This window comes from Bombus vosnesenskii, unplaced genomic scaffold (genome assembly GCF_011952255.1).
Source record: "Bombus vosnesenskii isolate JDL3184/JDL3185 unplaced genomic scaffold, Bvos_JDL3184-5_v1.1 scf7180000013383, whole genome shotgun sequence".
NCBI lineage: Eukaryota > Metazoa > Arthropoda > Insecta > Hymenoptera > Apidae > Bombus > Bombus vosnesenskii.
Genome location: NW_022883012.1, coordinates 730,556 through 754,230, shown reverse-complemented (window position 1 = coordinate 754,230; position 23,675 = coordinate 730,556). Strand labels below are relative to the sequence as shown.

General features: G+C 42.2%; 4 protein-coding genes across 8 annotated transcripts in view; 1 reads left to right on the top strand and 3 right to left on the bottom strand.

Annotated features, from left to right (window-relative positions):
- LOC117237607 (flotillin-2) overlaps window positions 1–23,675 on the top strand; it is a 91,917-nt gene that overhangs the window by 41,740 nt on the left and 26,502 nt on the right. The gene's annotated exons all lie outside the window — the stretch shown is intronic.
- LOC117237599 (glucose dehydrogenase [FAD, quinone]-like) lies at window positions 665–5,348 on the bottom strand. The gene is made up of 5 exons (XM_033501733.1): window positions 4,811–5,348; window positions 4,049–4,305; window positions 2,548–2,712; window positions 2,209–2,361; window positions 665–2,117 (listed from the first exon to the last, which is right to left on the bottom strand). The coding sequence occupies exons 1-5, from the start codon at window positions 5,319–5,321 to the stop codon at window positions 819–821; spliced, it is 2,385 nt and encodes a 794-aa protein (XP_033357624.1). The 5' UTR covers window positions 5,322–5,348; the 3' UTR covers window positions 665–818.
- Window positions 7,179–9,407, bottom strand: LOC117237603 (glucose dehydrogenase [FAD, quinone]-like). Its single transcript, XM_033501742.1, has 2 exons — window positions 9,051–9,407; window positions 7,179–8,838 (listed from the first exon to the last, which is right to left on the bottom strand). Exons 1-2 carry the CDS (start codon window positions 9,390–9,392, stop codon window positions 7,303–7,305), a joined length of 1,878 nt encoding a protein of 625 aa, XP_033357633.1. The 5' UTR covers window positions 9,393–9,407; the 3' UTR covers window positions 7,179–7,302.
- On the bottom strand, window positions 14,489–22,313 carry LOC117237600 (glucose dehydrogenase [FAD, quinone]-like). 5 transcript variants are annotated; one of them, XM_033501734.1, is made up of 6 exons: window positions 22,122–22,313; window positions 18,034–18,125; window positions 16,997–17,190; window positions 16,513–16,727; window positions 15,258–16,440; window positions 14,580–14,850 (listed from the first exon to the last, which is right to left on the bottom strand). In XM_033501734.1, the coding sequence occupies exons 2-6, from the start codon at window positions 18,097–18,099 to the stop codon at window positions 14,580–14,582; spliced, it is 1,929 nt and encodes a 642-aa protein (XP_033357625.1). In that variant the 5' UTR covers window positions 18,100–18,125; window positions 22,122–22,313. The 5 variants fall into 5 exon arrangements, with proteins under 5 accessions (XP_033357628.1, XP_033357625.1, XP_033357626.1 ...); XM_033501735.1 differs by lacking the exon at window positions 22,122–22,313 and adding an exon at window positions 20,543–21,039; XM_033501736.1 differs by lacking the exon at window positions 22,122–22,313 and adding an exon at window positions 19,354–19,422.

Genomic DNA, 23,675 nt, shown 5'->3' with positions numbered 1-23,675 from the left:
ACGAACGTTCGAATGTCACAGTGAAATAGACGCGATAGTTCGCACGAGCCTAACAGCAGGCAACACGCGATACGTCCAAGTAAACGAGTAATGTTTATTCGTTTCCATCGAAGCGCGATAAGAAAGAACGTACTAGACCGAGTTCATCTACCGTATTGTGGCATATATTGGTCTAAAGTCTAAGGTTTTACCTATTCGTTTCTGACTAACAATTATATACCTTCTCTGTGTCATTGCGCATAATATCTTGCGCGGTGAGACTTCTAACCGCGAATTACATTAACCTACGTTACGTCGTAAGAAATATCAATACTTGATGAAATATTAGGTTGTCCAAAAAGTTTCTTTCGTTTTACGAGGAAATAATAGACGCACAACGTTTTTTGTTTTATATTATTTTGTCGAATTACGTACGATCCGTTTTGTTCTGTTCAGATAAACACCACGACGTTTCACAGAAAGATACTTTTCGGACAACCTAATACGATATGAGATACTTGTACAGGAACGTACGCGTATATGCGAATTTTTCTATAGTACGTTTCCGAAAGTAATCGTTTTTTTCACCGAGTAATCCATGTTCTAAATTTGAAACTAATATTTCGTGCTAACTGTTGCTCTAAAAATAGTTCCGCGATCTATTCGTTGTATCGATTTATATATAAAGGCTATAAATCTCTTCTACCCCATTCTACCTTTCTACCCTGATAAGAATTCCGCGTTTCAACGTAGAAACGCTAACAAAGCCTCGCTACTCGTACAATTCAAAGTTGTTTGTTTCCGCGAACGTTGCTGTACTCGCTTTAGATGGTGTCGCCCTAGACAAACTTTTTACCATGCAACCAGTCCTCTTTGATCATATCGCTGGCTTTCTCCGCGATCATGATAGTAGGCGCGTTCGTGTTCCCCCTAACGATCTTTGGCATTATCGAAGCGTCGACGACCCTCAGCCCGCTAACTCCGTATACCCTTAGCATGGGATCTACGACCGCGTCGGGATCCCAATCTGGCCCCATTTTACACGAACCTACCGGATGATAGATCGTTGCCGTGTACTCCATCATCACGCACTTCCAGTAATCCTTCGTAGCGAATACGAAATGTCTACACGAAGGCAGAGGTGTATCGATCAGCCGGAAACCATATTTTTGAAACGAGTCCGTACGAAACAACTCTAAAGCAGCTTCTACTCCTTCGACCAATACATCCGCGTCGGGATAGCTCGTAAAATATCCGGGATAGATCAACGGTGGTCCCCACAACGGATCGGTATCGTTTAACAGTATATATCCTCTGCTCTTTGGCGACAATAAAATCGGTCTAACGTTAATAGCGTCGTAATAGGACAGCGGTTCGACCGCTGTTTCGCGATATTCTTCCGGATCTTTCAGATAGTCCTGCTGATTGCTGGCATCGAACGTATACTGTATGTTCGGTAGATCGTACTCGCGTTGAGAAATCGTCTGCAGGAAGACGCCACAGGTAATGGCACCAGCGGCGGATAGCGGTCCCATCTGGGTTTTCTCGTAATAGAAAATGTCATTTTCTTTCAAATCGTTGTCTTTACTCGTCGAAGTAACGTTTAGCGCGATCACAACGCCATCCATCGTCACGTGATCTTGAAGATTCCTTCCAACTGGTAAGTCGCTGACCACCGTGATCCCGTGTTTCCTCAACTCTTCCGTTGGACCAATTCCAGACAGCATCAGGATTTTAGGCGAATTGATCGCGCCGGCTGACAGAATCACCTCTTTCCTAGCTGAAACCGACCTTGTAAATCCCGTGGCTGTCGAAACGTACTCGACACCGGTCACGCGTTTTGTTTCGTCGTCTATCAACAATCTCGTGACGTGAGCTTCGGTTTCGACCGTCAGATTTTTCCGTTTGCGTCTGACGGGCCTGACGAACGCGCTGTTCGCGCTTTGACGCATTCCACGAGCAGAAGTCATTTGCAGTTTCATCACGCCCAGCTGACTCTTCGCGTTGAAATCCACCGATTCGTGGCCGAGTTCTCGCCAGGCGTCCAACAGGATCTCTGCGTTGACGTCGGTATATGGAAATCGTTCTACCGACTGATAGCCTCCTTCGTTGTGGTAGTATGGATTCCTTTTCACGACCTGGAGAAAATACCGATTTTATTCCATCTTCTCGTTACCTGTTCATTCGCTTTCGATATTGCGATTTTAAAAGCTTCGATCGATTCGTCACCTCCGGATTCTTGTTATTTTCCGATTTGAGAAAATATGGCAAAACTTCTTCGTAGCTCCACCCGTAATTCCCTTCTTCCGCCCATTCGTCGTAGTCTCTCGAATTACCACGAATGTAAATCATATAATTGATACTGCTGGAACCACCCATCACCTATACGAAAGACGATACGCTTTTTAAAGTCCAGATACTTGTAACTTTGTAAATAATAAACGAAGAAAAATTCCAAGTTTGACAGTCTTTATCGATCGTTTGGTATTTCTGAAATTTCAAACTCTCGGTACGTTCATTCGCGGTAATTAATTTCTTCGTTCGATGTTGGAACATCGGAATACGTACTTTGCCCCTTGGCCACGCGCAACTTTTACCCCGTCTCGATCGACAAGAGTGTCGCTCCGGTTGCGTACGATACATCCAATCGATATTGCTGGCTTGTAACATAGAGGCGAACGCCGGAATATCGGCTACCATTGGTTCTTCCGTGCCACTTTCCAACAACAGTATCTAAAAATGATCGAAAAGTTTGGAAATAAATAGTTTCTCTTAGTCGATGTTATTTACTTATGAATCGTAACTGTATTCTACGTGGAGCATTTGTAATCGTTAAATCGTTAAATCGTTAAATCGTTAAATCGTGATATCATAGTAAATTAGCAAGATATCGTCGTTGAAGATACACATCTAGAATCATCGTCCTCGACGATTCTCAAAATAATCCAATAAGCGTGATGCGTTTCGTGGCCTGTTTTAATCGCTACGAAGCCTTCAAATGGTCACGACATAATCATCGACGATCTTCTGTTCCGTGACCCGTTTCAAAGAAGCCCTCGACTTTTCAACGAGAGGATTATCAGCTTTCTCAAGCTTTACGCATCGAACGCAACAAAGCGTGCTACGGCATAAAATATTTTTTAAAAAGCAAAAGTTTTTCGTAATTCGTTAATATCGATTTTATACATCTTTTTTTACGTGTACTATAGCTGCATTTTCCGTAGCTTTAATTTCGTTGAAAGCGCAGAGTTTCCCTTTATCTATCTCGATCATTTTAATTGTTTCGCTGTAGAATTTTGCCGCAATCTTCGCTTAGATCGCTTCGGCTTGTCATTCGTTAGTCAGCCGTTAGTCACCGATTTGCAATGCGCCACGTTAGTAAAAGTCTCGCTAATTCTTATTTCCACGTGTCCGTAAAAACGTATCCTTTCTGTTCGTTGAACGACAATGGAATTTAGCGCAAGACTTGTTTGTCTACATAAAAATTTCAACGATTTTTCTTCCTGTAAACTCGACTGACTGTAAATTCATTCGAAAGGTGTACTTTATTACTTTGAAAAACGAATATTTTAGACACTGAATATTTCCATTCGTCCAAACGAATATCTTTTTACGTTGTTTAAAATGTAAAAATAGTTACTTTTTACGATGCGGTGAAAACGAAAGATTCGTCATAGGTCACTGACGATGGACTGTACGACGAATATGTTAAATACGTACAGCGCTGTACGACTGGCCGTATTTACGACCGGTCTGCAGGTTTCATTCCACGAGTAACAGCAAGTGAACTAAAATTTGTCGTTTGAAGCACGTAGAAATCGCTGCCACTTGGTCAACAACTAAATTGGTGACATCGAATAAATTAGTTAAGTGCGTGTGTACTCGACGAATATTCAAACTCGATCTTCTCGCAAACCAAGACTCGAAGAAAAAGATAATTGCATTTTTCCTCGACTTATCTTGGCTCGAGCAATCGTTTCCAAGCTAATCGCACCACCACCACCACCACCAACGCCGAGAGTTTCCGCGTGATTCCAAATTAAAACCAAAAGACGAACCAGGTAGCTACCTTCCAATGTTTTACTTCGCTTAATCTATTCGCAACGACGCATCCTGCCGATCCAGCTCCAACGATAACGAAATCGTACACTTTCGTTGGCAAGTTCGTCGCTTGCGGTGAATTCACGGTGATCTCGGTGTCCATGAAAATTTGTTGCGTCGCCCGTAGATTATAATTTTGGTCGTTCGCTTGGTTTTTCAGAGTCAACGAACGTGGATGTCCGTTCGTGGCATCGTTTATCCATCGTGGTTGATCGTACGTTTTTCCTGTAAAAATTAGCATCGTAAATTAAAAAAATATGTATTCGAGTTAAGCAGTAAACGATTAAAGAATTTTTTTTTTGCTTTGAGTTTTCACTCTGTTATGTAAATGTTTTTTAGATACTACATATATGTTTATATTCTAACCTTATCGGATTATTAATTGCAAAATAAACACGTTAGACAAATACTTTCACTTACATAGTAGCTATCTGAAATGTTCCGACGTCGTTATTTTGTGTCAACTTACATATAAAATAATGCTAAATAATTTCATACTACGATTCAAACGTTACATACGCGAATTTTAATCAAATCGAATTTCGTTAAACAACATAGAGACAGATAAAACACGAAGAATAAAATATTCATATTCCAAGAAAAACGTCTAATTTCCTTCGTTCTACCACTTTCCACGATTTTTATCTCACAATCGGGAAGAAAGGGTGAAATCTGTGCAGTTGCCAAACAAAAACACATAACGCGCATACAAAAATCGATCGTTCTTTACCTTTCTCGGCAACAAAGCCATTGTAAATCGTAACCGGCGTGTCGATCGGTCGATCCACGATTCCCGTTCGTCGATAGAAATCGTAAATTCCTGTTAAATTCGCCATCGACCAACCTATTTTAGCGTTAACGGCCTGCCTGTCGTCGCTTTCATCCTTGGCTCTCGTTAAAGTTCCACGATCGTACCAAAGTATCGAATCGTAAACTCCGCTCGGTGATTTCATCGACGCAGGATCGTCCGGCAACGAAATCTTCCGGCCGTAAATACCATCTTGCCGCGAGCCTGCGAAATATCCTACGCTGGCTTTTGATTTTCTCGATTCTTCGACTCGATCGAATTTCCATGGCGAACTCTGAGAATCGAAATCATCGAACGAATAACGATAAGAGTCTTTCGAATAACCGAAGAGATGAGCGACGAGCGTGAGAAACATGAACGTAGGCGGTTGACAGGTTGATACGGTGGAATGGGGCGAACACAGGCTCGCTAGATCCGGAGGCACCCACGACATCGTTTCTCGAGTCGATAACCCTTCAAAATCTTTTCGATGGTTGGCTTGACCGTCGAGGAGAACGAATTTGGATGCTACGTATTGATTTTGACGACGTGTTAGTGCGGAGTAGTTTCTGGGCAAAGGAATTCTAGCGGCAACGACTGCATAGGAGAAGTCGACCGATAAATGTAGATACAAATTTTGCTAACGGGTATTCGATCGTTCGAAAGGACGAAAATATCTTCTTTCGTTTTACTTTGGAATTTCTAACGTTTCCGATTTTCGATCTACGTAGGTTCTACAATTTTATAATTAGTTAAATTACGCTTACGGTTGTAAAAGCGCGTAATTCGATGTGATAAACGGAAAACGAGAACGACGATTGTATTTCCTTCTATCCTCTTCCAATGCAGAGCCGTTTGTGCCCAGTAGCGGAAGAAAAAGCTTCCGAACGTCGTTTAAACCACAAAGGGTTGGTTGTATCGCCTTCGTCGTTTACATATGGGAACGAAGCAACGACACGGGGTGATTGCCATTCGTTCTTCAAAAGCAGTCGTGTTTTTAGCCCTTCAAGTGCTACCTGTCACTAATATCCTCTTTATGATAAAAATCTTTAAAAAAAGTTATTCGTTGGTCGATAATTTATTTGTTCGATATAGTTAGTAGTTTATTTATTACTTAATTGATGACAGGCACGTGGCTTCTTATTCGAGTTACTTTCACGCGAAAGACGTTAATATTAGATTACATAAACTTACATTAGCACTTCCAGAAAACGCGGCGAATCAAGCGTTTCTAAAGTAAACCATCGTCGTTGGGTCGAAGCAAAACATAAGCGAAGAAAAGACGATCTTTCGAATTGTTAATTTTACACTATCGAATTCACTTTCCGTCAACTTTTTATACATACGTTACGCGGTAAAGCTCGTTTTTATCGCGTTAAAGCTAAAAACTATCGAGTATATGGCAACATTAAAACACTGAAACACTTATCCGGAGCCGAGATGAAAACCGTCGTACCCGACGACTCGGTTGGACGTCGATATACAAATGGATGCAACCTAAGGCTCGGTTGGCCACGGGAAGGGTCTTTGTTACGGATATCGCTGACCATCGACGATTGATTTGAGAAGGAAAGTGGCAGCCTGGTTCTTGTTCTTGTCGGAGATCGACGGAAATGCAGGCGATGGCGTTGTTTCTTGCGACGTCCCCCTGTTACCCCGTACTTTTTGCAACGGCTCGGAGTGTTGCACGCTTTCATTTATTAGAAAAGTCATTTCGTTTCGTTTCCTGGTTAAAGCCTTGCGAAATCCACACCTCCTGCTTTTCATTTGCTATCACCATAGAGTAGATTCTACGAAAGTTGGATTTTTCGTGAACGAACGAGTAGAGTTGCGAACGAATCTCATGGAATGGTTCGTAGTTACAAATTTTCACCGAATTTCGATTAATTTGCTACGACATAAAACAAAGTTCGTTCGACGATCTGCTAGATATTTTGTTGTAAATGATGCCGATTCTTTAACGAATAAATTCTTTGCGACTTGCCCTGCATGTCGACGAGTTGTCGTTGTTACGGGTAAAACGTACTGGTATTGAGACGTAAGTGCGTTCACCGAGTTGCAAAAGAAGCGTAAAATGCATCGGAATGTTACGATGCAATTACCTGCGAATTGCAGTTCTAGAACAGAGAAACGGTCGTGTGACGCAGTTTGAAAATTGTTCGCAAGTTACACGGTAAGTGAACCATTCGAATACTTTGAATTATCCTATTTGTTAAAAATAGTGATCGACGAATTTCTTGAAGTTAATTTTATTACTACGTTTTACAGTACGCGATACAGATCGTTGTTATCGTTGTTATTATAATCAGGAGAAAAATAACTTTCGTGTAATTTCGTGGATTATTAATTCGTTTCGTGCTTTTGCGTGTTTCGCGTATCGAACTCTATCGGACTCTAACGATACTATGAAATACATCGTACATTAGCCAGACCTTTTACAGTTCCACGTGTACTCTTGTCCCCCAATCCTCCTTGATCATATCCGCTCCCTTCTCGGCGATCATCATCGTCGGTGCGTTAGTGTTTCCGCTAACGATGTTTGGCATGATCGACGCATCGATCACTCGTAACTTGTCGATACCGTGTACTTTCAATCTGGCATTCACGACGGCCCTGGGGTCGTTAGACGGTCCCATTCTAACCGTGCCAACCGCGTGAAACAACGAAGTAGCTACGTGTCTGATACTGCATTCCCAGTATTCGATAGAATCGGGCTGCGTATGCCGGCATCCGGGAATATCGAAATGTCGCAACCACATACCGTGCTTCTTCATCGTTTCGGTATTCAACAAAGACTTGACAGTGTCGACGGATTTTAACAACGTTTTCAGGTCCTCCTGTTCGGTTAAATAATTCGCGTAGATCTTGACAGGGTCAGCCGGATCGACGCTGCGCAACTTTACAACTCCTCGACTCTTAGGATTCAATAAAACAGCGCAAGGAAAGAGCACGTCCGACTCCATGATGTTTTTTTGCGTTTCTCGTATCACTTCGTCGTTAAACGCAAACGTCGCCATTAGAGATCCTACTTTGACCGGGTTCCAACGTGGAAATTGGCCAAAGTGGAATTGAATGTCCGGATACACGGAACTAGGATCGTTGACATTGACAAAACCGAGAAGATTGATCCCTGTAGCGGCTAATTCTCCGGAATTGTGCGCTAGATACTCGTAAGTTGCGTCCATCAAAAACGTTGCAGATGGTGGCACTGTCGATTCGTTCACGTAAGCTATGTGCATTCCTAACCAAACGATATGATCCTGAAGATTTTCTCCGACCGGTAGATCGGCCACGGTCGGTATTCCCATTTCTGTCAGATGTTCCTTGGGACCGATTCCCGAAAGCATCATTATTTGAGGACTAGCGATGCTTCCCGCGGAAAGAATCACCTCCTTCGATGCTTTTACGTCGATCGATCGACCATCCTTCAAGGTGACGCGAACACCGGTCGCTCGATCACCTTCCAATAGAATCTTGTCCACCCTACTGGATTTCATCACGTACAGGTTCTTTCTGTCTTTGATGGGAGATAGGAAAGCTTTGGCGGTATTAACGCGACGCGTATTTTCCATGGTGCCCATTGCTCTACCGAATCCAACGAAACGATCACCGATCAGTGGTTCGAGAACGTTGAATCCTAACTCGTGCGCGCTATTTAGGACGATGTCTAGGATGTTTGTTAGGGAGTAATTGTCGTGTCTGATGTTCATCGGCCCACCGATTCCGCAATACTTTTCCCCCCACTTAGCTATATGTTCTGCCGGACAATTCAAAGATCTCTTGAAGTACGGAAGCACTTCCTTGTAGCTCCATCCTTCGTTGCCTAGACTGGCCCATTTATCGTAGTCCCTGTCGTTCCCAAACACGTGTATCATGGCGTTGATGACGGAACTACCACCAAGAGCCTTGCCCTTCGACCATCTGCATTGCTTATTCGTGCTACCCTGACACGTACCTTCTTGAGGCTCCACCTGTGAACAGAAACGGTTGATCGAAGGTACGTTAAGGGCACACCTCGAGACCAAGCTTACCCAGAGAACTTCTCGTTCTTCGTACTTTTCTTCCTTCGAAGACAAAAACTTGCGAATAATCGTACTCGTCGATGAAAATAACTTTTGCCGTGATTGGTTTAGCAACGAATCGGATCGATTTCCGGAGCGTTAATTTACTTTAATTTTCATACCTTGTAAGAATAGTCCTGAACCTGGCCGGGCAACGTTACGAAGAGACCGGGAACGTCGGTAATGGGATTAGGATCTTCTCCAGCTTCGATCAGTAGAACCTTCCAATCCATTACTTCCGTCAATCTATGAGCAAGGATAGTACCCGCCGTTCCACCTCCCGCGATCACGAAATCGAATTCTCTTTCCGAAACCAAAATCTCTTCCGTCCGATCGATTGGATAGTCCCCGTTTTTGCTTAAAGTACACAGGCTTGCCAACAGTACTTGTATGAAATGAGTAAAAATGGAGTCTGGCGTTGACGATAGCGCTGCCGCGCAATTTGCGCTCATACACGACTCCATGTCTTATTTTTTGGTTGAACGCTGTCAGCGCCTCCTAAAATTATAAAGCAAAAGTGTAAAATTGATAGAAAATTATCGCATTAGATAATGACGTTAAAATTCACTTATAGACTTATATAATTACTGTTTATTCCAACAACTTCTTGACTAGAAACATACAATTAAATTCGATCGATAGCTAGAGTAACAAGGTGTTGTACGCGACGCACGCTTAGATGTCGAAGGTTTAAAAAATGTATAAAGATTGACTTTCTGTAAGGATGATGCAGCGGAGGACACTCGCGATGGGTGGGTCTAATGCGAGAAAAGCTGATTTGTTAAGACCAAGTTCTTGTTGGGAGAGTGAGGGAAGGACTTCTCTGGTAATTGATTAATTTTCTGGATTGGTATGGAAGGGTGTTAACCGCCCCCGAAAGAAAGTTGCTAGTGTGAAACATAGTACATGAGAAAAACGAACTTCTCCTATCTTTCCGTAATAATGAATAACCTTTGGACAGTGACTCAGCGCAGATGTTTGGTTCGGTCTGAAGGACCTTAAAAATTCCTAAGATTTATGATCGGCTCTTAAGACTATCGAAGATACGCAGTGAACGCGTGCTGACATTTGGTTGCCATCGTGTGAGCGATGTGTGGCCTGGTCTAGGTAGAATGTCGCCCGACGTAACAGATGATTCCGTTTCGATGCGATAATTTTGTAGAAACATGCGGTATTCTTTCATTTGAGAAACGTACTTAACATTAATTGAACGTATTTCGCAGTAGGCGACCGCATTTTTACGTAGCCTGGTCTAAACTTATTCGACGAGAGAGATAATTATTTTTCATATATATAACATGTTTATCTAAATTTGCCTTCAATTTATCTATAACAGTTATAAAATAAATAGTTAGATGATACACGTATAGCGTTAAACATAAATTGCTTTAGAAGTTGAAAAGGAACGCCGAGCGATGGTCATACGTGTAGAGAAAAAGATTTCCCGAATACCGATACTGACAACACGTTTCACGCTCTATACTCGATAATTATCAAATGGATTTTCACAAAATATCAAATATTTTTAAATTTAATTACCGATATAAAATTGTTGAAACGAACCAATAAGAAATCCGATTCGACCTCGCACTTCCTCCGTAGCTCCCGGCTCGAGTATGAATTACTTTTGATGTCGACACGTCGTTCGCGCGCTATTTATGCACATCATTTTCTGTCTCCTTTTACTTTATTTCCTGATAAATCGTAATCTTCACGTTATTCTGAATAATACAGCGATATACGAATACATGTACGTACAATGTCGAGCAAAAGTTTTCGGCCATAGTTCTCTCACTTTATATTTCTAATCTGACATTCTTTAGAATTATAACTATTTAATATTATACGATTGTATAACGATATTCGTGTATTATATTATTTTCTTTCGATATTACTTAAAATTCTGTTAGATATCGTTGTTCGAATATAGAAATGAAAATTTGTTTCTTCTTCGAAAATTGTTGCTCGTGTGATATCAATCACATCTCAACCTACAATCAGTAATACGACATCGACCGCCAACCTTAGGGCACTTTTGGACACATCACCACCTTATCATCATAGCATACAACTGTGACGCACCTTAGTCCATATCAGAGACAGAATGTGGACCCCCGACCTTCGGACACTTTTCCACATCATAGCCTACTCCATTCTACCAAATGTCCAAATTGGACAAATTGTGAATGTGAAATTTTAAATAAAAAAAAAAAAAAAAAAAAATCATAGCCTACACCTAGCCCCTCAACATCCTAAAACCAAAACGTATATAAAGCGAGACTTCACCCAACTCGGGCAGTTCTTGTTCCTCTTCTAATTGCTGTACTCGTACAACCCCTATTCTCCGGTTCGGTGTTATTTTGTAAGTGTTAACATTTATAATAAAGTTTTATAAAGGAAAATTAGTAGTTGGGTTACGACTCGGCCTTCTTACTACCACCCAAGTACCAACTTTACGTGACACTCGAAACACCGCTCTGCTTACAGACGTTACTTAGCTTTGAATTCCATGGGTTGCGTAGTATTTTGACGCAAAGAAATTATTTGAATACTTCTCGTACGTACTGTACTAAGTTGCTCAGGTATAATATCGAATAAATTACCGATAAAAGTACAATGTTATTGATATATTCGACAAGCTATATGAAAATGAGATATGAGAAAGATATATGAAAGAATATTAAGTACACAATTGTATATATTATTTAAAACTCTTTAAAACATCGCTTTTGTAATACAAAATAATAAGCCTATCCGATCGGAAACTTTTGCATGATACTGCACATATTCACAGAAATTCGGCGAGGTTCTCGACAAACGATTCGGATCGGCAAAAGTCAACTAGACTTTTCATAGAACATGTAAACATCGGTACATGTCGAGTTTGATCCGAAACGTGAAACGTAAGACGATAAAACGTAATACACGTAATACGATATTATTTGTTCGATACGAATGTCGAGGTTAACTTTTTTTTTTTATAAATCTCTATTTCTCGTATATTCGAGCACAGGTGTTTACGCATATTACACGCATCTGCACCTGGAGTCGTGTATTTTTTACTTCACTGCACTATTTCACTTGTACGTGTGTCTTTTTACTCCATGTACTATACCGTAATGCTTACTGTATATTCTCGTCGTATGCGTAAAATACATATACCGTGATAAATAACGAAACATTTTTCTATAATGTAACTGTAGAGTAGAAAAAGTGACACGATATAAGTGAAATGTTTTGAAATTAGAGGGGCATGCGAAAGATTTCTACTGCTAAAGGATAACTAGATAAAAGGACCAACTTTGTTTTTTTTTTTTTTTTTTAATGGAATGTTACATTTTCATTATTCGTAAATGATAGTCACTTTGAAAAAAATTCATAAAACACAACCGATACTAATGCTAATTGTAAATATTTGAAGGCCAGCGAAGATCGAATAAACAAAGTCTTTTGCAACGTCATAGAACTATTTCCATTATACACTGGTCCCTGCGGAAGTGTGCAACTTCTATAGAAAACGTTTGTTCGAATTTTGTATTACAACGCATATACATGTATATATTTCAGATGATAATGTTAAGTGGTATATCTTGTATATACATATATACATACATACATTAAAGATCTTATCGCCTTCTTTACAGCTTTTAAAAGAATTTTCAACATAAAGGATGTGTTCGCCTTACAATAGACGAGTGGTTATCGAAAACATGCATAATTTCTATCGATAATACCAGGGTCGTCCAGAAAGTACCGCCCGTTTATATATAGAAGACATATAAAACGATGACTTACAGAAGATTGCCCAGTTTCGTTCATATATTGACACAAGTCGTACAAAATTTTGTGTTTGAATACTCGATATCGTCGTTGTATCGCGCGTTTAAAATGACGATGCGAATTGAAAATCCCGGCGACGGCGCTTTTACGTTTTTACGCTTTTCAAAAGCTGAAAAAATTCTTCCAAATGGAATTCACCATATTGACGGTAATAGAATTATGGATGAATTATTAGATAAGACCGTGGTTGCGGGCAAGTCAATAGAGACAGAAACTGCACGTGATCGTAAATATTCAGTCCAGCCGTCTCTCGTTACAGAGAAAAATATGTTTGGTCCATGATGCTCCGCAAGAAAAGATGATTTAAAGAATTGCGTAAGACGATAAATATGCGAACTGACGTACAAAAGGTCGTAGAACGTTTCGATAAGCGTTGGAGTAAGGCTGGCGGTTGTATCGAAAAGTATACGAAAGGTATATTGGTATATTTATGTCGGAGAGGGAAGAACACCGGAGCATCTAGAATTTGGGATAATCCCGCAACAGTGTACTCCAGGGTCTACTATAGCTGTCGCCCAACGTAGCCGCGGTCAACGGGACGGGCGCTTTGTCTAGCAAAGGTATAGAGCGATAGTATGACCCTCGTTACAAGAAATACCCATAGAGACAATGAATACCAGGGATTGAGGCACTTGCACGGCACGAGTACAATTAGCCTGAAGACTCGTTATAAAACCTGTCTCGTGTCCTTAGACACACTCCAACACAGTTTGACTCGGCGGCATCCTCGGGACGAGCAGTCACTCTTTCTTGAGATCTGATCGACGAAGGGAGTAGCGCCTTACGATCAGCGAGCAGTACACGTTTGAGTTTTAGCAAGTATATCTATCACCCCGTTGACCGCGTATTCGTTATCGAACCCGAGACCCATCGTCACTAGTGTCGCGAGCATCTAACCGTCGGGTTGATTGCCGGCTCTGTACTCTCCATACTTCTGTTAATAAACGGTGTTCTTGCGATATCGCAACGATGGCTACCCCTCAGGGGAATTCGTCGAACACCCTCGACCTGATCCTCAACGCCACCCCGACATATAGGAAAGTTGGAAAACAAGAGATCTTTTTAAAATGCATTTTTATCGTTGCTATCTGAAAACGGGCATTACTTTCTGCACGACTCTCGTATAACATCGCGTAAATGACAGGCGAGGCTGACTCGTTTTTGGTACGTATCGGATACGTATTTTGAATTTATCAACGGTCGATTTTTCAAAGTGTTCGTGCCACCTAAATAGAAGTGGCCGATGTATCCGTGCGAGATATACCGTTATTCGCCAAGAAACAAGGCATCGCAAACATTTTTATTCGTATCCGAAACGAGACGAATATTTCTCAAATCGATTCGTCGTCGTTTCTATAAATAAAATTTCCGAAATGAAATAAACGGGATATCGAGTAAAAGATATATTTGAATTATCATATTTGAAAAATTGTCCACAAGATAGGCTCGAGTCTATTCTACAAATATTCGCATCGCTCGACACTGATCATAAATTATTTGCTTGTCGTTATATACAGAGTAATAGTTGCACATTGATTATTTGAAAATGATAAACTCGTCGTTACTCATCCTGTCATATATGGCACACAAGTGTATTAGACGATACGTCGCATCTTTTAAAGTTGGCTTAAAAATTTCTCAAATTCAATGTTGACCAAATTCGAACGATTTAAAGATCGCATCGTGGTGACGCGAGCAATGTTCGGTAAGGAGGATTTTCGCAAACGGGACATCGCGCGGAATACCATACGACAGGAGAATCGAGAATAAAGAAGCGTGGCATCGACCTTTTCCGACGCATCTTCGAGTTCTCACATCTTCGACCATGTATGCGTGATCATGTCAGCCGCCTTTTCCGCGATCATCATGATCGCTGCGATGGGATTACTGTTTGGCACGATCGGAAACACGGATGCGTCCGCGACTCGAATGTTCGATATACCACGTACTCGTAGCTCTGGATCGACGACGGCCGTTGGGTCGTCGTACGCGCCTACTTTGCATGTCCCCGATTGATGGTTCTCCGGTCCAGTCGCCGCTCTCACGTAGCACTCCCAGTACGCGTCAGTGGCGAAGTGATAGCTGAACCAAACGAATTTCACGTTAGTATCAATTACGCGAATTGACGTTGAATCTTTGAACGTTTCGCTTTCGTCCGTGATATACAGGGTGGTCCGTAATTCATGGTACGAATATAAGACAAAAGAATACGACGAAAACGAAGAATCGCAAGATTTGCAAAGAGCACGTAAATTTGCTTGATTCCGATTCTAAACGGTCAATCGAATTCGATCGATTCTAGCGGAGATGTGGAATAAATGTAATATAAGAAGGTAGAATAAAACGCGTTCGTCCGATTCTCGAGAAAGTCGAATTTGAACATTTATCGACGTATTCGAATTCTATCTTCTCGAGAACGGGACTTCGAGGCTTTAACGAGAACGTTCGTTGCATGAATTACGGGCCTTGCCGTATAACGCTGTCCTTACTTGGTGCAAAGGGGATGAACGATAGGTTCCAATCGAAAATCCCATTGTTTCATAGTCTGCGTGTTGGTGAGCTCGATCGCCTTCCTAATACCCTCGATCAACACCTTCAAATCCTTCGTGTGGGTAAAGTAGTTGGGGTAAATCAAAGGTGGTGCGATCGGGTCGCCGGATCGCAACTTCATGTATCCCCTGCTCTCCACGGTAACAGCCGTCGGCCTGACCACGATCTGCCTTCTGTCCGAGCATAAGCCAATCGCGCCGTTCAAACACTCGAATTCGAGTCCGGTCCTTGGACAGTTTGGCGCGAATCCGTCGAAGAACATCTGGATATCGGGTACTCCGCTAGCGGCGTAGCTGCTCTCGAGGAACGCCGTCACTTGGGTCAATCCGGTACTGCTCAACGGACCGGTTCTGGTCTCCAAGTATTCGTTAACGCTGTTCATGTTCATAGATTCGTACGCGGTATCCTTGATACTGAAGAGAACCGCAACCGACACGTGATTGTGAAGATTCTTTCCTACAGGCAGGTCCTTGATCACGTTCATGCCCAATTTGGTTAAATGCTCCTTGGGTCCTATCCCGGAGTTCAATAGAATGTGAGGGGAGCCAATCGCTCCAGCCGCTAGAATAACTTCTTTGTTAGCTTTCACGATCCTCTTATATCCATCTTTATCGATCAGTTCGACGCCGTACGCTTTGCTCTGCCACTGATTCGTTAGAACCTTCGTCACCTGGGCGTTGATCAACACCCTTAAATTGTTTTTACCGTACGCCGATCTCAAGTAATTTCTCGAAGTCGTGCCTCGTACGCCATTGTCGGTCGTCATGGGAGCCACCATGAAGCCTGTCTGACTGTATTCCTTCAAGTTCGACGTTCTGTAACCCAGCTCGGCCGCGGCTTTCAAAAGTTCGTCGGCGAAGGCTGGCTTGTGAGGATAAAATCGAATCTTCATCGGACCTGGTACGGCAACGCTTCTAGGTTTGTCGGATAATATCGACGGATCTACGGGATCTTCGGCGCGTTCGAAGTAGTGGGCGACTTCGTCGTAGGACCAACCTGTGGCGCCTGCCCGAGCCCAACTGTTGTATACTTCTGGGTGCCCTCGTACGTACATCATTCCGTACATGCCGGCGGTACCGGACATCATCTTCCCTCGCGGCCAAGTGCACACTCCGTCGGTTTCTGCCGGTGATACGTAAAGTTAGAAAGGATAGAATTCCATTACTTCCTCGAACAAGAACGCAGATCGGTTACCTAAACACGCGGTCGGATGGGGCTCCGTTGGCTCCGTTTTGAAATTCCAATCCAAAGTCGAATTGACGGCGTGAACCGCGAGTCCAGGAATAGAAGTCATCGACGGTTCTTCCGGCCCTGCTTCGATCAGCAGAACCCTCCACCAAGGATTGTCGCTCAATCTCCTGGCAATTACAGGCCCGGCTACTCCGCCGCCGACCACGATAAAGTCGAACCTACGTTTTCGACGATCGTATCGATGATAAATTGTAAATTAACGTCTCGTACGAGATCCTACTTTATCGTCGATTCAACTGCGATTTAATTTTACAACTTAAAACGTGCGATAAACCCTTGTTTCAGGTTTCCATACAAGTTTAAATTACCGGAAGGATTCGATCGCTGCAAGACGACGTAGAGAAGAACGAAAGTTTAACGAATTGAGCGAACGATTTAAAATTCGAAGAATTTAGAAATAGAATAAAATTAGTCGCGAAGATTTTACCATTCGTTGGGCACTTCCTCTTTGCCGAGTCTGTGGCAAGGATCCGACACGTCGCACGTAGACGCGATTATTTTCTCGACCAAGCTCATGAAAGATGTTTTCACGCCGCACTTGGACGCCATGTACGACGTGTCTTTGAAGCTGCAGGAGCAACACGATGTTCCATTGCTCGTATCCAATAGGCTAGCCTGAAACTGGTTAACGAGGTGTTTAATTAAATCACTTTCACTTTTGTATGCCTTCGTGATTTAACCGCGCTGCTGTGCTCGTATCCCTGTTCTTCGCAGATAGACGAAGAAAAAGTAAATTTCGTACGAATCGATGTAAAACAAAGATTAAACGCGAGATTGTCGCGAAGCGAAAGCTACTCTGCATTCGAGAAAGAGAAAACGAGTATTCTAATCGCGATATCGTCGCAGCACGGTTGATATTAACCAAGGATCGTTAAACGTGCGCGGATTAATGTCGTCAACATTATATTAAGAATTCGCGAAAATCAGACATTTCCTCGAGTCATCCGCATTTAGAGTCGCATCGGACGCGTTCTGTCTACGGCGAGATTACGTTTCGAATTCTCGTGCTCGTGGCCTCGCCTATGCATCGCCATGACGATGCTCGGGTTCGAAGGACCATCCAAAATATAATTATAACCATGTACAAAGGCGTTTGGTTCATAAATTTTCCATAGAAGCTCGTTTCTTTCCACTACAGCCGACATCGATCTGATCGATCGTTCTTCGTTCGACGTCTTCCTTCCGACTAGAGATAATTACGATAGGTAGGCTAGTTTCGAGGAAGATAAAACCTGACCGACTTTCGAGTCACCATCGCCGACGGAGGATTAAACTGCATGAAATATAGGATAGAGATAAAATATAGAGAGAAAAAAATATGTATGGAAAGAGAAATATACGCGAAAAGAAAGGCGCGCCGCTGTCTACTAGAACATCGTTTGTCAGTATCAACGGGTCGCGAGCTTTCGAGTTTCCTTTTGGGGATAATCGCCGATATCGATCGATCGGGACGGCTCTATTTACCGGAAATGGGAGTCGAAACGCGAATGCCAATTGCACCAGGAGCGAGAGCAGCACGTACGCTCGCATTTTATCCAATTAGAGGTCGGTATCACCTGCGAACAGAAAGCAACAGAATTCGAGTCAATGTGTCAATGCTAAGTTTGCGTGTAATTTAGAATCGGCGGAACGCAACGGAGAACGTCGCAGCTGCTACCAGCGGTACGATTCAAACTAATTTTATCGATACGCGTTAATATTTGCTGGTTTATCGTTGGATCGCCTGAAAGAAAATACGCTTCTTGTTCGAACGGTTCTTGCATTTATGTTGCTTTGGAAGAAATTGACGCGTACCGGCAGTTCGAACTCGATAGTTTTCATCGATCCGATCTATCAAACCTTGCTTATCTTTCACGCAATTTAATCACACACACAGTCGATGCGTCGACTAACTTTTAGAAGAATCGTCGATACCGTTTAAATGCAATTCTTTCATACCGATGTTAGCGCTTACGCAACTTTTACGCGTTATTTCATCGTTTTCCTCGATGAACTAAGACGAACGCGCGGTTAGCGAAAATTACGAGTATCGCGTGAAACGCGAAATAACTTTCAACGTGAAAGTCTATACGGTTGAAATTGAACGAATTACGGTTTCATGGATGCCGTCACGAACGTAAAGTCGTCGAGTCGAAGTTGTTTCGTCGATGATAAAGCGCTAGCGTGTACGAACGAGAAAGATAACGGTTGTAAAATTGTAAAATCTGACCAGTGTTTCGCGTGAAAGTGACGATCTCGAAACGAGACGATAATCCGCAGCGTTGTGCAGGTAGCGATGCGCGTTCGACTCGAATCGATTTTCTAGCGATTTCAAGTTCTCAACGCACGTACGTACAGCGACGGACGAAAAATAGTTTATGACACATCGTTGTATGATAATTTTGGGAAACGGAATTCTATTTTACGAGAAAGACGAGTAGACGATACGTGTAACGTACGATCAGAGAGGAAAAACAAATCGACAGATAGGGGAAATAGGTGTCGATGAAATTTCGTTAAACGTTTAACTTTAACTTCATTGCCACGTACTTCCTCTACCTATCCACTTATCCTCTCCGACTGTATATCCTGAAATAGACGATCCTAACTAACATGGTAAAAAATATCTAACACAAAGTTACTAATACCTATATTCGCGTTGCAGTTTTAAACCTTCTTTCAACTACGACTGTGTTCGAAGCGACGCAAAGCATATCGACGAAAGCCGATAGATCGTATAATCACATCGGAGGATAAATCATACGCGATCGCGGATCTGGTTCTTGCACGCTCGAATCGACTCGCGATATGCTCTCTGTGCGTGAAAGTCCCGACAGCTGACGAACAATTAATCGTGTCTGGTTTGTGCAAAATCGTGGTGTGCGGACTTTCGAAAGTCGCGACGGAAAACGGATGTTTTTGACGGAACGTACGACGAGCGAGGTTTGGAAGCGAGTTCGATAACGCTTGGTAAAATTGTTTGCGCGAAACAGATGCCACATGGGAGATAGGATAACGTCGTTACCGCGGAGGAAGTTAGTGTCCAGCGATGAGGATAGTATCGGGTATACCGTGAAAGTTGGTAACGTTGTCGGAATAAATTTTTATAGCGCGTCGAGAAATGCGCGGCACATGGAAAATGGTGCTCGTAAAATTTGACTGACAATGACGATGAATAAAATATACGTTCGCGGTATTTGCATACGTATATCGCTAGAAGCGTTCAAGGTAACGACTAGATATTCTATTGCATTATCATACGAGGCGAACATCACGAGATAAAGAATTTTTGAGAAAAGAAGAATTCGCACAGGAAGCGTCTTTATCAAGTTCGTTACAATTATTTCCCATTTGTCCCGTTGAATTTTAAACTATCGCAAGCTCACCGCGTACACCCACTTTCCCTTTCACCACGACGTTCAACAGCCCCACTCAACCTTCGGATAAAATAGAATCCAAGTACACGTTATCCCTCTATGTATTTAAAGCTAAACCTACTACGCAAATATTCTTCCATTGCTGATTGTAAATCCGACGAAAACGACTGTAGTCGCGAGGCGAAACGAAAATATGTTCTCGAATAGAACTAGATTAGTGCGTCCTCGATCCGTGTATTTGTATAGACGTTTCGCGTTGTTTCTCTCGTTTACTTCGTTCGCCTTCCGTTCTCCATTCTTTCGTTTCGATTTTAACAACGTAAAATGAAAAAAACACGTTCGTGACAAAAAACGTGCGTAAAGTGAAAAATACACGAGTCTTCTTCGAAAACGAACTTTGAAAACGCCACCCCCTCCCTTAGGTCGAATGAAAAAAAAAAAAAGAACCGTAATCCCTTTTATTCCGTTTGAACGAAAGATCTAAAAGTAAATCTTCGTTTTGAAAAGGCGAGAGAGTTTACCTCGTGAGATCTATCGAAAAGAGAAGAATATTTCACTTTCCGGGAAAGAAATAACGAGAAGGAAAGAAAGAATGGTAATCTGACGGTTAGACAAACCTGAAGAATCGTCCAAAGGGAAGCGGCGCGCAGTAGAGGAGGCCGATAGTGGCTCGTGGAGCAGAATTCGAAGACATTTGGGCGGCTGTAGCGAGTAGGGAGCGCGCGCGCGCGTGATAGTCCTTTTGGTCGGGAGCAACACAAAGAGGAGCTTCATCCGAGACGGAACGAAGCGGTCGTGAGTCTGCGGCGCGCCGCGTGAAAGCCTGACGCAGAACGGCAACGATTCATCTATTTTGACGACGCGACGGGGTACAGTTGGGCAAGAGCCGCGGCCGTGGCCACACTAGACGGGCTAATTAAAGAGGCTCGACGCACCGTGAACTGGAAGGGAGATCGCCACTCGCTCTCTTCCGGAGAAAGAGCCTGACGTCATCCAGTCAGTAAACCGCTCGAATGCGTCATGCGAAATGAAGTCGGGGGACGGCACGAAAGAATCGCTTGAAAAACGTGTTTCGAGAGGGAGGACGGATAAACAAGGCCGTACGGAGGATCGACCGAAGGGACGGTGGCTTCTACCGCGTGAAGAAGTTTCGCGTTAGTTTAGCGCTTTCGTTCCTATAGACCTTCCTATGGACGTTCCTTTTTCCACCACCGATACGATCGTTCTATTCGTCACACGCCTCTCCGTCTTGTCTCGTTATCGACGAGCAAATGGTAAATTGCGCGGCGAAACTCGGTGACAATTTTCAAAAATTAGCCACCACGTTGGTATCGGTATTATGCCATCGGCGAGTAACGACATTTTCGATACGAGATAATATCCTATCGCATCTGCGCGCACAGGATATTCGAAATATCCAAACGATGATATTCGCGCGATAGTGTTTTCGGTCGGCAGTGACACAAAGAGAGGAGGCTCGTCCAAGACAAGACGGAGAAGCAGTAGAGCGAGGCATCCCGCGTGAAAGTTTCAAACGATGGCGTACGAAAGATTTTGAAACACGATTCTTCGTGAGATTTGAAAACTTATTCTCGGCGTACATTTCAGCGATTTCTTTACGATCAAAGATACAACGTGTTCGCGTCGTTGTAGAGATTTCGAATTCGAAGCTTCGCGGTACGTTGCGTTTTGAAGTTAACGCTCCCAGAGTTCAGCGTGATCGACGTAAGAAGTTGGATCACGAACGAATAAAAAAAAATTAGCTCAACTTTTGACTTTTCGTGGTATTTTCCTGCGAACAAAGTTCTAACGACGCGACAAGTTCTTCTTACATGTGAATTATCTAAGAACGAACGTTCTGATCGATGAACGGTACATAGAAAGGAAGCACGTAATTCGCTCCTTTCTTTCCCATTGTCGGTGAAAGTCGGGTGAAAGAGAAAAAGGCAGACGATACGAATTGTGCTTTTGTTAACAAGAAAGATAGGAAAACTTTATCAAAAAAAAAAAAAAAAAAAAAAAAAAAAGAAATCACAAATTATACGAAAAGAAAGCATTCTACGGTAACAGGAAAGTACCGATTCGGTCGAAGGTTTCAAAACTGCGATCGATTCGAAGCGAAAATCAGGGCAGAGATATAAATGTACAAAGACGCGATTAATATTAAACGATAATATGTAAAAACATTGAACTTACCACTGAGCGGTATGTAGAAAGGTTCGCTACACTCTTTCCGCGTATAGAATGAAATTGGACGTCCACACGACATTTATATGTATTTTTACGGTTAAATTAGATAGGTTATCGTCTACGTAAGCGAAATCACGGATAAATTACGTTATCGGTTAACTTCATTTTTTCTCACATCTGGATCTCGTACAACTTTTAATCCGATTTTAAGTGGAATCTCAATGAAAAGAGCAATTTGAAACAAAGATAAGAGAATGTACCGATATATCGCTGAAATACATATTTCGTTGCAATTAATCCGATTAAATGCTATTCTTCGAGCGAGCGTACCGCGTTGATCGGTCCATTAAAATCGCAAGTACCGTTCTATACCGTTTCGATTCTCAGGTTTTCCTTTCGTCCGTCGTTTCATCGGTAAGAACATACGCGATTTATATATACCATACGTACGCTATATCATAAAATCACAACTAAACTGTTTTTTTAATTCCGTTTAATATAATTATTCGAATCTCGCTTAAATCTAATTTAATTTTATCGAGTCTATATTAAACCATGTAACATGTTTATTTAGATGTCATATCGTTCACGTTTAAACAACAATTATAGATTAAGAAGCTAGTAAAGATTAGGCTATCGAAGATTTTTTGCAGAAACGGAAGATTTCTGAATTACGTGCTATATGTCTCGCAAGATTATATATCTCGCAGATAAATTAATCGATTTACAAGTACATATATGTCGGTACTCACGTAATATGTCGCGATATCGGTGTAAATCGATCGATATTCTATCTGGTAATCGATTCCGAGTCGTTGCATTCGGAGACATTGTGTCTAATTGTACGATTTAATTACGCAAACAGCAAGTTCGGTTTTCGTTTATTTCTTCGAAACCGAAGCAATGTTTCGCTGCTACTAAACAACAGAAAGCTTTTTCTTTTTGTATCGTACGTAGCACACATGTGCACCACATGTAATTTCTACCGAAGATCGTGGAAGACGAACGCATTTATTTTTACGCTTAGTTTCATCTTCCGATCGGTCTACCACTTACGACTAACAAAAGTATCCAATTGTTGTCGAATTTCAATTGCAACATCCTCTAAAAAAACTACGCGCGTATCTTTTAATTAGGTATTTGCAAAATCCAATTTGCCGACTGTGGCACAAATCGCGAACAGAGGAATACGTATATTGTCTCTTGCTTCTCCGTCGATTAACAAAGAATAGCATCGCGTAAAAGAAATTTACGCGATGTGTGCGCAAACTTTTGCTTCCTGTAGTTGCAGAGAACTTTTCTAGGAGTTATACAAGTTTTACAACGATTCGCGCAAACCGGATTTACGAGGCTTGGTTAAGCAGAACTTGCCTGACGAAAGACGCGTTGCTTTTCGCGTAGAAAGAGAAAGCGAGATGACGATCGGGATGATTTGGAAAACGCATCGTAATGCTACCGATCGCGAAAGATATTTGAAAACTTTTCGTCGCTACTGCCGTTTCCGTTCTTTTTTGCGATTTAGCGACGTCGCTGCTCCTTAAATCTGAAAGAAAATTCGAA